This window comes from Oncorhynchus tshawytscha, linkage group LG09 (assembly GCF_018296145.1).
Source record: "Oncorhynchus tshawytscha isolate Ot180627B linkage group LG09, Otsh_v2.0, whole genome shotgun sequence".
NCBI lineage: Eukaryota > Metazoa > Chordata > Actinopteri > Salmoniformes > Salmonidae > Oncorhynchus > Oncorhynchus tshawytscha.
Window position 1 is genome coordinate 65,117,560 of NC_056437.1, and position 14,754 is coordinate 65,132,313.

A 14,754-nucleotide genomic window follows, 5' to 3' on the forward strand; every position below is an offset into this window, starting at 1 on the left:
GACTGTCCACAATAGGCTGAGAGAGGCTGGACTGAGAGCTGGACTGAGCTGTTATAAGGCTGGTCCTCACCAGACATCACCGGCGACAACATCACCTATGGGCACAAACCCACCGTCGCTGGACCAGACAGGACAGACAAAACGAATCACTGTTTTGTCTCACCAGGGGTGATGGCCGGATTCGGTTTATCTTCGAAGCAATAAGTGTTACACCGAGGCCAGTATTCTGGAGCGAGATCGATTTGAAGGTGGGGGGTCCGTCATGGTCTGGGGCGGTGTGTCACAGCATCATCGGACTGAGCTTGTTGTCATTGCAGGCAATCTCAACGCTGTGTGTTACAGGGAAGACATCCTCCTCCCTCATGTAGTACCCTTCCTGCAGGCTCATCCTGACATGACCCTCCAGCATGACAATGCCACCAGCCATACTGCTTGTTCTGTGCGTGATTTCCTGCAAGACAGGAATGTCAGTGTTCTGGCATGGCCAGCGAAGAGCCCGGATCTCAATCCCACTGAGCAAGTCTGGGACCTGTTGGATCGTAGGGTGAGGGCTAGGGCCATTCTCCCCAGAAATGTCCGGGAACTTGCAGGTGCCTTGGTGGAAGAGTGGCGTAACATCTCACAGCAAGAACTGGCAAATCTGGTGCAGTCCATAAGGACTGCAGTACTTAATGCAGCTGGTGGCCACACAAGATACTGACTGTTACTTTTGATTTTGACCCCCCTTTGTTCAGGGACACATTATGTTCTTACAAATATTTACACATGAAAATGTATGCAGTTGACAGTGAGAGGACAATTATTTTTTTGCTGAGTTTATGTATGTGTACAGTACCAGTCAAAAGTTTGGACACCTTTGCCTTGATGACAGCTTTGCACACTCTTGGCATTCTCTCAACCAGCCTCACCTGGAATACTTTTCCAGCAGTCTAGGAGTTCCCACATATGCTGAACACTTGTTGGCTGCTTTTCCTTCACTCTGTGGTCCAACTCATCCCAAACCATTTCAATTGGGTTGAGGTTGGGTGATTGTGGAGGCCAGATCATCTGATGCAGCACTCCATCACTCTCCTTCTTGGTCAAATAGCCCTTACACAGCCTGGAGGTGTGTTGGGTCATTGTCCTGTTGAAAAACAAATGATAGTCCCACTAAGCGCAAATCAGATGGGATGGTGTATCGCTGCAGAATGCTGTAGTAGCCATGCTGGTTAAGTGTGCCTTGAATTCCAAATAAATCACAGACAGTTTTACCAGCAAAGCATCCCCACACCACCTCCTCCATGCTTCACGGTGGGAACCACATATGCGGAGATTATCCGTTCACCTACTCTGCGTCTCACAAAGACATGGAGGTTGGAACCAAAAATCGAACATTTGGACCAAATGATAGATTTCCACCGGTCTAATGTCCATTGCTCATGTTTCTTGGCCCAAGGAAGTCTCTTCTTCTTATTGGTATCCTTTTAGTAGTGGTTTCTTTTCGTAAATTAGACCATGAAGGCCTGATTCACGCATTCTCCTCTGAACAGTTGATGTTGAGATGCGTCCGTTACTTGAACTACATTTAGCATTTATTTGGGCTGCAATTCTGATGCTGGTAACTTAATGAATTTATCCTCTGCAGCAGAGGTAACTCTGGGTCTTCCTTTCCTGTGGCGGTCATCATGAGAGCCAGTTTCATCATAGTGCTTGATGGTTTTTGCGACTGCACTTGAAGAAACATTCAAAGTTCTTGAGATTACCCAGATTGACTGACCTTCATGTCTTAAAGTAATGATGGACTGTCGTTTCTCTTTGCTTATTTGAGCTGTTCTTGCCATAATATGGACTTGCACTTTTACCAAATAGAGCTATCTTCTGTATACCACCCCTACCTTGATTGGCTGAAATGTATTAAGGAGACATTTCACAAATTAACTTTTACCAAGTCACACCTGTTAATTGAAATGCATTACAGGTGGCTACCTCATGAAGCTGGTTGAGAGAATGCCAAGAGTGTGCAAAGCGGTCATCAAGGCAAGGGGTGGCTACTTTGAAGAATCTCAAATGTGTAATATATTTTAATTTGTTTAACAATTTTTGGTTACATACAGAATAATCTCTCCGTGTGTTATTTCATTATTCTACAATGTAGAAAATAGTACAAATAAAGAAAAAACCCTTGAATGAGTAGCTGTGTCCAAACATTTGACTGGTACTGTATATATAAAAAAACATTTATTCTTACTCAGTGTCCATAGTCAACATACAAATTTGAACAAAAAAAACATTTGTGTACATTTTTTTTACATCACACATGCAGCATAGCCCGTTCCACAAAAAGCATAGTCATGTCACCACCAGGCCAATACAGACAGAACAGAGCACAGAACATCCTGCACGTCTCACGATGATCAAACAGATGAGCCATGATAACACACAGTTGGATATCAATACAACTCCCTAGATTGACTGAGCCGCATAGATAGCTGCCCAAACCTGCCCTCAGTGTGTCCATACGTTGTGGCTTGGGTAAGGAGCACATTGTTATTCTGAGGAGAGGGGTGGTTGGAAACACTTGTCTACACAGCATCTTCAGTCCCCTTGATTTCGACTGACTCCCTCTTCTCTTCTTTACTTCTTTTTGTTCTCTTTGCAGGCCACCACGTATCTCTGAGCTACGTTGAGGGGCGGGGAGTAGCCGTCTGCATACGACGTGTCCTCAAACAGCACTGAGTAGTCGTCCTGGGGCTGAGAGGGCAGAGAGAGCATGGTGGTTAGTGGAGAGAACAGGGTTCACTGATTTGGGGTCAGTTTAGCATTTGCACCACTAATGATTAAGGTTAGAATTGATGGAGGGGAAGCTGCCAAGCGAGGGGCCTGCCTGGATGCAGGGTTTGGTGTACAGTAACATTATCTCCAACTGAACAAGATTCATGTAGTTTCGCCGTCAAATAAAATGTATTCAAATGACATCAATCAGCCCCCCCCTCCCTTTCCTTGTCTCACCCGGTGTGGGTGTGTGTGGATGAGGGCTCTGTAGAAGCAGGTGGTCTGGGGGTAGAGGGCCAGCACTAGCTGGTCTTTACTGAACAGGGCCTCCGGGTCCGTCTCTGGGTTGGCCTTCCACTGGGGCAGGGGGATGATACGCCGCCTGCTCAGGGTGTGTCTCCTGGAGGAGGAGGACGGGCGATTGGGGGGGGTAGATAATTGTCATATCTGAGGTAAGATTTTCAGGGCATAAAATATCATGTACTACAAGACAAAATAGTAGGAAGAGAAATATAGAAAATGAAGACAATGACTTACTCTTTTCCTTCCTCATCAATGTCATCCACTTCATACCTGAAGGACAGAGCAGAAGAATACAACTCAAAACAGTCTGTGTTGAAGCTGATTGGCTAAAAGTGTTAAAGGCTGTAGCTGATTGGTAACAGTGGGATATGGCTGTACTTGATTGGCTAGCAGTGGCTGGAGCTGATTTGCTGATAGTTACTTGTTGGCGGAGTGGCTGTAGCTGACCACCTCGGCCAGGATCCACTGTTCGTCTCCGTCCACGGCCTTGACCCGCGCTGCCACCTTGTCCCCCTGCTTGGCCACGTAGTCACTGCTGGCTGGCATCGCCCCACACAGGGGAGGAGGACTGGAGAGGAGGAGGAGAGGGGGATACAGGGAAGGGTGGAGGGGTTTAGGGGTGGGGGGAGTAATATAGTAATGGAGGACAGAAAAAAAGGGGCAGGTGGAAGAAAAGTGGCGGAGGTACTGAACTTGAACTGTGCACAATAAGAACACAGATTTTCATTTACCGTTGTAAAACATTTTGCTATGTTGTGCAGTACTGAACAGGGCTCAGGAGAGAGACTGAATCATCAGACCCTACCTGTCTCCTGGCTTGCCGATCCACAGCGGGAGCGTCATGGCTGACTGTTGGAGCAGTGTCATCAGCACCCCCCTCCGCATGGTCTTCCTGGGGGGGTCATTGTCGCTGTTCACCCCTGCCATCTTAGCCGCTGGGGGAGAGGAGAGAGGAGGAGATAGTGAAGCATGGGCTGCATCTCAATAGTACACAGTGGCTTCTTCTCCTCGTCTCCTCTCCTTCCTAAATAGGATGTAGGCTATTATGAGAATTCAGTCACAGCCATACTCGCCTTACCTATTCGCCTCTCCTCCAATAAGGATTTGATCTCTGCAATTTTGTCGAGGGCATGACGAAGAATACTGTGGGAGAGAGAGTGGTGCCTGAGTTATTACTTTGGAATGGAGCTGTACTTATTTACTCCACATGGTGGCGATGATTTCTGAACGCAAGACAAAAACACATCTAATCACTGAACTACCACAGTTGCATAGGTGAAAGGAAACATTACATTAAATGGCTTACACCAAACCTATCATGTCAGATCAGCAGACACCCCAAGGGGCATAGGGATGTCAGTGTAGGCTACCCTGATGAAGACAGCTTGTCTGTCAAAACGTTGGTTATTCAATTATTGCATCTGAGCTCCTCGAGTGGGCGGCTCGCCTTTTCCTTTTCAAGTGTAGGCTACCGACCTGCACTCTGCCTCAGCGTCTGCTCTGGCTGTGGTGTAGAGTCCCCTCAGCTTAGTCCGGTAATAAGGGGAGGCTGGGGGAGATAGGGACAAGAATAACACCTTATTACACTCTGTGTGTGTGTGTGTGTCTGTGGGGGGGGGGTTGTTGTCTATCCTTGTGGGGATCTAAAATCCCCAAAAGTCCCCACAAAGATAGTAAAATAAAGAACATTCTCCCACGTCCCCATGAGACGAAAGGCTATTTTAATCTTAGGGTTTAGGGTTCGGGTTACAATTAGGGTTAGGATAAGAGGTTAGTGGTAAGGTTTAGGGTTACAAGTAAGGGTTAGGTTTAGGGGTCAGGGAAAACAGGATTTTGAATGGAAATTCATTTGAAGTCCCCACGAGGTTGGAAGAACATACCGTGTGTGTGTGTGGGGTAAAGAGTTCGCCAGACGACACATGAATAGAAACGGTGTGTAACTATAATATGAAGAGGTCTAAAATAGTGTTGCAGTGTTGATGGACAAAGGGGAATGTGGGGAGGCGAGGTAGAGGCTCACTCTTGTTCTCAGTCTGCATCCTCTCATGTGTTTTCTGGATGTTGAGCAGGTTGTGTTCACTGCGCGACCGCTCCTCCTGAAAAAGAGAAGGAAAGGGACTCATATTACAATGTGGTTGTTGCACAGGTGCAACATGACACAGCATATCAGCAAGAATAACATGTCATGTGCACACAAAATATCAATGTATTACACTGACTTATGTTTTGGCAATGAGATTTAATTTGATCTCTGCATATCATTCCTATTCTGCATTGCTTTAGGTATCTTTTTTTTTGAAGAAGAAATAAAATATTTTATGGGGTAGATCAGCTTTAATATTGCAGATAGATTGTAGCTTCCATCAATGTAATTGTCTGCATCACTTCCAATCGACCATATATTTCTTTGCAAATAAATATATAAATATACAAACACACACTTGAAGTCGGAAATGTACATACACCTTAGCCAAATACATCTATACTCAGATTTTCACAATTCCTGACATTTAATCCTAGTAAAAATTCAATCTTAGGTCAGTTAGGATCACCACTTCATTTTAAGAATGTGAAATGTCAGAATAATAGTAGAGAGAATGATTTATTGCAGCTCTTATTTCTTTCATCACATTCCCAGTGGGTCAGAAGTGTACATACACTCAATTAGTATTTGGTAGCATTGCCTTTAAATTGTTTAACTTGGGTCAAATGTTTCGGGTAGCCTTCCACAAGCTTCCCACAATACGTTGGGTAAATTTTGGCCCATTCCTCCTGACAGAGCTGGTGTAACTGAGTCAGGTTTGTAGGCCTCCTTGCTCACACACGCTTTTTCAGTTCTGTCCACACATTTTCTATAGGATTGAGGTCAGGGCTTTGTGATGGCCACTCCAATACCTTGACTTTGTTGTCCTTAAGCCATTTGCCACAACTTTGGAAGTATGCTTGGGGGTCATTGTCAATTTGGAAGACCCATTTGTGACCAAGCTTTAACTTCCTGACTGATGTCTTGAGAAGTTTCTTCAATATATCCATATACTTTTACTGCCTCATGATGCCATCTATTTTGTGAAGTGCACCAGTCCCTCCTGTATAGCAAAAGAACCCACACAAAATGATGCTGCCACCCACGTGCTTCACGGTTGGGATGGTTTCGTCGGGTTGCAAGCCTCCCCCTTTTTCCTCCAAACATAACGATGGTCATGTCGATATAGGACTCGTTTTACTGTCGATATAGATACTTTTGTACCTGTTTCCTCCAGCATCTTCACAAGGTCCTTTGCTGATGTTCTGGGATTGATTTGCACTTTTCGCACCAAAGTACGTTCATCTCAGAAAGCGTCTCCTTCCTGAGCGATATGACGGCTACGTGGTCCCATGGTGTTTATACTTGCTTCCAAGGATGAACCAGACTTGTGGAGGTCTACAATTTTTTTTCTGACATCTTGGCTGATTTCTTTTGCTTGTCCCATAATGTCAAGCAAAGAGGCACTGAGTTTGAAGGTAGGCCTTGAAATACATCCACAGGTACACCTCCAATTGACTCAAATGATGCCAATTAGTCTATCAGAAGCTTCTATAGCCATGACATCATTTTCTGGAATTTTCCAAACTGTTTAAAGGCAGTCAACTTAGTGTATGTAAACTTCTGACCCACTTGAATGTGATACAGTGAATTATAAGTGAATTATAAGTAAAATAATCTGTCTGTAAACAATTGTTGGAAAAATTACTTGTGTCATACACAAAGTAGATGTACTAACCGACTTGCCAAAACTATAGTTTGTTAACAAGAAATTTGTGGAGTGGTTAAAAAACAAGTTTTAATGACTCCAACCTAAGTGTATGTAAACCTCCGACTTCAACTGTACAGATATTTATATAGATATATATATATATATATATACACACATCTTTAAAAATATATATTTCCTTTATTACCCTCCTACCCTACCACCACTCCCCCAATTGGAACAAACGAGTGAACAACAACACATATGTGTGGGTTAATCCTAGATTAGTTTAAACCATATTGCTGCAATGTTGGTGCCTTAGGCCTGTCTTTCCATCTTATACATACTATATATATTTCATGGACACAGTCTATTTTATACATTTTATTTTGTTTTAACTTGTCATTCCTCTACCCTCAACCTCTCCCATATATTTCTGATGTCCATCCGGTTTGATCTTTCAAACTGTGCTCTTTCAAAAAAGTTCTTAAAAGTTCTTATACGTTTTACGGGCACAGTATGTTTTATATTAGTTATCTTGTGGTTATTAGTCCCAAAACAAGCGACATATGGACAGTACCAAAACAAATGATCTAATGATTCTGCTTCTTCGCAGCAAAATCTGCACAGCTGGGAAGGTTGTATCCCCCATACAAATAACATTCTGTTCATTGCAAGATATAGTAAAATCATTTAAATGGAAAAATTCTACGTTTTGAATCCGGCGTTGTTTTGCATAACAGTTCATAAACCATGTGCCATGGAATCGGTACATCAAAAATCCCTTTTTCAATATATATGGCACAGCTGTACATTCTTTGGTCCTTAAATGAAACTGATATACTTTTTTATTTATCACAATTTTCTTTAACCAATTATGGTCTTTAATGCAGGTCCAACAGACAATTCCTTATTTTTTCCCCCTTCCACTTTCCTATTCCATTTTTGCTGTGTTTTGGTTAGCTGCATATATGACATAACTCCACCAGTCGTATTTATGATATAATTTACGAAGATTATACTTTTTTTTTTTTTTTTTTAATTCTAAAAAGTTTTTTTTTTTAATCAATTAGTATATTTGAGTTTAACAACAATATTTGTAGTATTATTTGTTCTCTTTTCTGGTGGATTAAATTGAAATTGCAACCAACTTTCTATGGCTTGTTTTAAAAATAGCAATATTTGGGAGATGATTTCCTTTTCGAATAACTGAAAGTGAGAGGTTGTAATCTGAATAATGGCAAAACGGCCTTTCTTGCATATAAGGTAAGACATTCTTACTAATTTGCTAGAGAACCAGTTCAGATTTAAGTATAACTTTTGTATGACTGCAGTCTTTATTGAGAGGTCTAATGCTTTAATATTTAATCATTTCTGCCCTCCAAATTCATATTCATTATATAAATAGGCCCGTTTAATTTTGTCTGGCTTGCCATTCCAAATAAAATTGAATATTTTTTTCTCATATAATTTAAAAACTGTTCGCTAGGTGTAGGCAAGACTATAAGCAAATAGGTAAACCGGGATATGACTAAAGCGTTTTCAGGGCAATTTTTTTAGCTATTACATTACTCCCAAATGTGACTTTAATCCCTATGATGGTATGATGTAAAAATATGAGCCATAGGAGTCACGTGTGAATATTACTAGCTAGGTTGCTATTTATCAAATAACCGTCCTCCACTGTGGTCCTTGAGTCACTGGTCAGTGCTCCTGATGACAACATCACTTGGGCGTAGCAATCATTGTTTGAGACTTACCTGCGTCTGCTTGATGAGTTGATGGAGCTCTGTTAAAAGCTCTGCGATTTTGGTGTCTGCCGACATGATTTTGCCTGTGGTAACGAAATGTCCAAAATGCATTCATCAAATTAGTTTCACTTGAGTTTAAGCAGCAACATGATAGACATGCCTTGCAGACATGATAGCTAGCCAGCAGATTCCAACCCTACTGTTACGCTTGTTTACACTGAGTTGCACTGGGGTCGGAACATCATCATGGTTAGATTAAGACTCTGGGGATGACAAATTGTGTTGTACTCCGAATTACCCCATTATCCCAACTGTTACACCGGGAAGATTGAACAACTGCTTTTTTCCCCCGGAAAGCTGCCCTTTTCGTCCTCATGCTATCCAGCAGTAGCCATTATGGAATGACATGTTGCATTAGACAACAAAGGAGCTGATTGGCTGACACTGCCATTCCAAAATGGTGGCGGTGGCTACTATTTCAATCTTCTCGATGAATCACTTTGGTCTAATGCTGCCGTTTTTCTCTAAATATCAAATAACTTCTGGGTAACAATTAAGTACCTTATTGTGACTGTTTTGAATTAAAATGGTCAACAAGAAACAAAAATAGCTTATTAAGCAAATAGCAATTTCTTTAGCCAGATTTGTTAGGACTGTCTGGGAGTGGTCTATGTGGGGCAGGGAAAATGGAAAACTATCTGTTATTGGCAGAGAGGTTTGAAACTCACTCGCTTACTGAGGGGATTCGATTTATCTGGCCTGGGCGCCAGGATAGGCGTGTTTTGCAACAGGCGAAAGTTTATTGGATTTGTTTTGGAACCGGACTTTTGTTAGGACTGTCTGAGAGTGGTCTATGTGGGGCGGGGAAAACTAGCTCTTATTGGCAGGGAGGTTTGGAACACACTCGCTTACTGAGGGAATTCAATTTATCTGGCCTGGGCGCCCGGATAGGTGTGTTATTCAACGGCTGAATGTTGAGTGCATTTGTTTTTGAACCGCGCTGCCTGAGCCATGTGCCCCATTCAAAGCCCACAGTGAAGTTGGCTCAAAACAAAAGTTACGTATTTTAAGCACGTGGAGTAATGAGTAGGATTCTGTGTTTTCACATTCAAAAGTGATTACTTTTGATAAAAACACATTATCTGCCTTTCCAATAAAAACTAGTTTGAAAATTCAAACATAGATTCTATGGAAAAGAGATGTATGTTACTGGGTGATGTACCATGCTGCCTTTTTGACAACATGACCGGCATAGATCACTACTCAATTTTAGAAGGGTGCTCCCCCCTAACCGCTTTCCCCATTCATGTCACGGGCCATAGATCCGTGCCCGGCAGCTCAGCATAATCTAATATCGCCCATTGGTCTATTAACTAATTTACCACCTAGTAATGTCACCAGGCAGGCAAAACTCCAACCCACCAAAACAGGCTGAAATTTCAGGAGGTCTTTTGAAAGAGCTCTTACACTAAAGCCATTATCATAATTTTCACAATATTATTCCAACTACATCGTGTGGGAATATCTATATATATATACACACAACTCAGGAAATCACATTTTTGACTGCAATGGGCCTTTAATCTAACCGTGATTGCGTTCTGACCCCAGTGCAGCTCAATGTAAACAAGTGTAACGGTAGGGTTGGAATCTTCTGGCTAACATAGCTAGCTAGCTAATAGTAAGGTTACATTACTAGGTAGTTTTATTGTTCGCAACGTACGTCACATTTACTTTGTACTTGCAAGTTGTCTGCAAAAGTTAGCTAACGTGGTCAGAACAAACATATTGCAGGAAGCTAGCCAGCTAAATTGTAAAAATCTAGCAAGCTAGCTTCGCTGGCTAAATAGCTAGCTAGCTAGCTTCTATGATGACTTAAACGTGATCTTTCCTTTTTATCAACCACCAAACGCAGTTTATTTTGTGGAGTAACGTTACATTTTGGTAAATTGTTATACAACATGTTTAGAACTATACATTCCCTACCTTTACCTTTGGTAGTTAGGTAACTTGTTAGCTTTCATTCGTTTCAAGGCCTACTACGGACTGGCAGCGAGGACAAACCGTACTACCCCAAACGTTTGTCCTACGTGTCTTTCAATATTGCATCTCGGCCATAGACTGTATACAAATAAGGCCTCTCTCTACCATATGGGTGTTCTAATGTAAAAAAAAAATATATATATATATATATATATATACATAATAATCACACGTAAATATAATTGTTTGAATTTGTTTAGTAAATGTTTACAACCCATGTAATTTACTTCACCACTTTCATTCCATCTTCCAAACATCTCTCCTCAATGTTTACATATTGAAACATACAGACAGTTCTTTTGAGGCGTTCTCTTGTAAACAGATTAAATCGGACTGTAATGTTCTGTTCTTTTTCTGAAGCTTGTGTAAAATGTTCCGTCAGCAGAACTCTGCGAGGGAGTGGAGGGAGGTTTGGCCTCTGGAAAAAAACACCAGCTATAAACACAATGGTGAAGAAAACAGCTACACAAACAGCAAAACAATCACTAAAAACAAAACTCAATAGACAACTAATATGAATGTAAAGCTAGATAGACAGTGCCCTAATGTAAAGCAATATATTGTATATATTTGATATTACTAGTTGGGTGTGTGTGGAAGGGGGGCAAAGGGTGGTGAGGTGGAGATACTGAAAAGTTAATATTCAACACTGTCATAGAGAAAATGAGGTCGTAAAATGGACCATAGACAGACGCAGATAAGTGTTGGCTTATCTGCCATGTGTCAAAACTGTCTGGGACGCTCTGTGCTGTTTATAATAATGTGTGTGCGTGTGTGTGAGTATTTGTGTGTTCAGTGTGTTTGTTGAGTGTAGGCTTAGTCACAGCTCATATGGGTAAGCTCATATTTCAGCAAATATTTATTGAACAGAGCGCCCACATGACTGAGAAATGCCAAGAAAGTGTGAAAGGAGGAGTCACAGAAAGAGTAAGGGGAGAAGGAGAAAACAGTGAAATAAAAAACAGGAATGTTGTTAGACAGCTGAGAGATAGCCGTTGAAAGGAAACAAGCACAAATGTAAGAAATATGAATAGTGGGAGTGAAAGAGAGACTGGGAGAAAGAGAGAGTGAAGCCTAAACATGTCACCCCGCCCCTCTCAGCTCTGACTCCAGTTTATGGCCAGTACAGTACTGTTTATGACTGTTTATGGAGGCAGCGAGGGAAGTAAAACATGCCAAGAACTCTCTCCCTGCTTCAGTACGCCTGCGTCAAACCGTCCTTGCTCAAAAACAATTAGGTCATATCCAAAAGGACTGGTTTGTGGAATATTCAAGCCAGGCTTTAGGAGAAGAGGCTACTTTGAGAAGTTTTACTCATAGCTCCTGGTTCAAGGCCTGTAATTTATTCGACAGCGTCGGAACATGAGTATATTTATGTGAGGGAAGGGCCTTTCCTCATCGTTTTCACAGATACAGACAGTCATGTGTTTATTTGTCATGACTACAGTCTGAATCATTCTATCTAGGACACACACACACACATATATATATATATATATATATATATATATATATATATATATACACATATATATACACATATATACATATATTCCTTTATGTAGGCCTACAGTACAACATACATTTACTTTCCCCTCTATTAACATGTGCAGGTGAGAACACACACACAATGGGATTTCATGGGTGCTATAGAACTGCGATCAAAATGGGTTCAATGCCTACTGAACAATCAAAATCTGTCGAACAACTTAGCATTGTCACCAAAAGTTGGTTCCCCCTGCTCACATTCACACACCTCACCTTCAAGCACCCTTTGGATTGGCCTTGACAGACAAATGGAGGTCATGCAAAGAAAGGGGGGCTGTTAGAAAACGTGAGAAGTGTGAGCTTTGAACCACAGGTGTTGATAAAACTGAAGGAAAAACATTGTTAATCTAATCTTTGTCTCGGAGGAGGGAGGAGTTGATAGGGCAGAGAAACCATGTGAAGGAGAAGGTGAAGGAGAAACCAGGTGAAGGAGAAGGTGAAGGAGAAACCAGGTGAAGGAGAAGGTGAAGGAGAAACCAGGTGAAGGAGAAACCATGTGAAGGAGAAGGTGAAGGAGAAACCAGGTGAAGGAGAAACCATGTGAAGGAGAAGGTGAAGGAGAAACCAGGTGAAGGAGAAACCAGGTGAAGGAGAAGGTGAAGGAGAAACCAGGTGAAGGAGAAGGTGAAGGAGAAACCAGGTGAAGGAAACTAGGTGCATTTAGAATTAAGAAAAGAGTTAATTGCCCATGTAAAATAAATTACTATTGGAAGATTACCAATAGAAAGAAAGGATAAAGCATAATTGTGCAATTGAATAGATTACACAAATACAAACAGGCTACTAATAAAGAGAAAAACAACATGTACCACGAGATGTAGAGCAAATTAAATCAATAAAGGGCACCTGATGAAAATAAACAAACATGGGTGACCTTAAACTACAGTGACATATTTTATTGAAAGTTGGCGTCAAACATTTACCAAAAACTCATGCAACGTTCACTGACTCAGGCAAGGGCCAATGACTCATAACAAAACTGGGAGACATGGAGAAAGGGAGGAGCGACCATGCTCTATAAAGCACACGGGCAAGCGCATAAACCACTCATTTCGAGAGTTGAAAAAAAAGAAGCATCCGTGGAAAAGAACTGCTTTCTAAAGTTGTTTTTGTTGCTGTCCGGGGAAAAGTTAAGTGTTCCGTTACTGTTTATCTGTTCAATAGAAGAGTCGCTATGTCAAGCTTCGTAGACGTGAAGAATGTTGAGCCAACTTACTTTGAAGAACAACACTATGACGAATATGAATACTATAACCTTTCAGAAAAATACACATGTAAGTATCAGTAATTCTTATACTTGTTTGTGCAATGGATTATCAAGTTACGACCACCAACTAATGGTCACCGCAAAGAATTATAAAATAAATTTCAAACTCCTCAACGTGTCGTAAGTGGCACATGTTGACTGCTATGACGTTGCATTGGGGGCAAGTGGGTGTGTTTTTATTGTTTTCAAAGTCTCTCAATCTGAACTGTTTTCAGGTGGCGCTAGCCGCAAGGGGCGGTCAAAGAAGGAAGCCAGCGACAATACCAACCGACCCAACCCCGGAGGCCACGAGCGCAAGCTCGTAGAGAAACTTCAGAACACTGAAAAGAAAGCCAAGGCGTGAGTAAATGGAGGTAAGCCCCCCCACACACAATCTTTGGATACACTTCACATTTTTAAACATGAACTCTCATCTGGGGCTCAGGTGTGGGACTAAATACAAAGTTTGAGAAAGTGAATATTCAACATTTGATCTACAGTGAATATTTTTTTTGTATGCTTATTGGCCTACTAAATACTATTTTAAGCCATTGTTTTGATCCTATATCAGTAGTCTGTTCCTACCACCCTCATGTAGCAAACGGTCAAGTAGGCAGAACGTAACCGAAGTGCATTTGTCTTTCCGTTCAGGACAAATCGGACGGCTAACCCTGGCAACCGACCATTGGCCGCTTTGGCAACAAAAACCAAATGGGCAGGCAGACGGTGAACTCTGCTGTAGAGGGAGGTGAATATGAGGACGGGTCACATGCTGCCAATGAGTTTGACTGTAGCTTCAGTGAAGGGAGATTTCAGTCCTCTCCTTCATAGAACTGATGGTACGGTCGGTGGGAGTGGCCCCCATATTGGTTGTTCACCTCATTCATGGGTAGATCTCTGCTGAAGGTGATGTAGACCACTTGTGCAAGTGGCTTCTGAACGACCTTCCCACGCAAGTGGAGAGTAATGGGGGTGTTGGCAGGCTGCATCGCTTTTCAGTATCAATGTGGTATTGTTTTTAAGTCTTAATTGACGATGCTTGTCACTTAATGTTTTTGTAAACCAAAGAGGTTCTGAAAATGTATTGATTTTTAAAAAGTTTATTGAAAATAAATGCTTTCATAAAATATATTAAAAGTATTGGTGTAAAGTGGTACTCCAGTCTCCTTTTCATGTCCATTTAACTCAATTTACTTAACAAAAGGCACATCTCAATAGGTGGTCCAGGTAAGTCAGGCCATAGCAGGGGGGAGGCTGACATCACAACTTTCCAACCAACTCTTTGAATGCCCTATTCCTTGAAGTTTGCGGTCTAAACACTATATTTTTCTTAACCTTTTTTTTAACCTTCTGGTGTGTGTAGTTTACTGTCTTTATATTT

At 41.7% G+C, this 14,754-nt stretch overlaps 2 protein-coding genes across 4 annotated transcripts; one reads left to right on the forward strand and one right to left on the reverse strand.

Annotated features, from left to right (window-relative positions):
* Window positions 1-2,195: 2,195 nt before the first annotated feature.
* Window positions 2,196-10,634, reverse strand: LOC112260534 (SAGA-associated factor 29). Of its 2 annotated transcripts, none has more exons than XM_042327238.1 (10): window positions 10,529-10,634; window positions 8,546-8,619; window positions 5,075-5,150; window positions 4,531-4,603; window positions 4,133-4,197; window positions 3,860-3,989; window positions 3,476-3,622; window positions 3,289-3,324; window positions 2,989-3,151; window positions 2,196-2,730 (listed from the first exon to the last, which is right to left on the reverse strand). In XM_042327238.1, the coding sequence occupies exons 2-10, from the start codon at window positions 8,609-8,611 to the stop codon at window positions 2,614-2,616; spliced, it is 873 nt and encodes a 290-aa protein (XP_042183172.1). In that variant the 5' UTR covers window positions 8,612-8,619; window positions 10,529-10,634; the 3' UTR covers window positions 2,196-2,613. The 2 variants fall into 2 exon arrangements, with proteins under 2 accessions (XP_042183172.1, XP_042183173.1); XM_042327239.1 differs by having other exon boundaries at window positions 10,523-10,622.
* Window positions 10,635-13,166: 2,532 nt separating this feature from the next.
* LOC112251241 (nuclear protein 1) lies at window positions 13,167-14,529 on the forward strand. 2 transcript variants are annotated; one of them, XM_024422119.2, is made up of 3 exons: window positions 13,168-13,401; window positions 13,610-13,747; window positions 14,025-14,529. In XM_024422119.2, exons 1-2 carry the CDS (start codon window positions 13,302-13,304, stop codon window positions 13,735-13,737), a joined length of 228 nt encoding a protein of 75 aa, XP_024277887.1. In that variant the 5' UTR covers window positions 13,168-13,301; the 3' UTR covers window positions 13,738-13,747; window positions 14,025-14,529. The 2 variants fall into 2 exon arrangements, with proteins under 2 accessions (XP_042183174.1, XP_024277887.1); XM_042327240.1 differs by lacking the exon at window positions 14,025-14,529 and having other exon boundaries at window positions 13,167-13,401; window positions 13,610-13,748.
* Window positions 14,530-14,754: the final 225 nt, after the last annotated feature.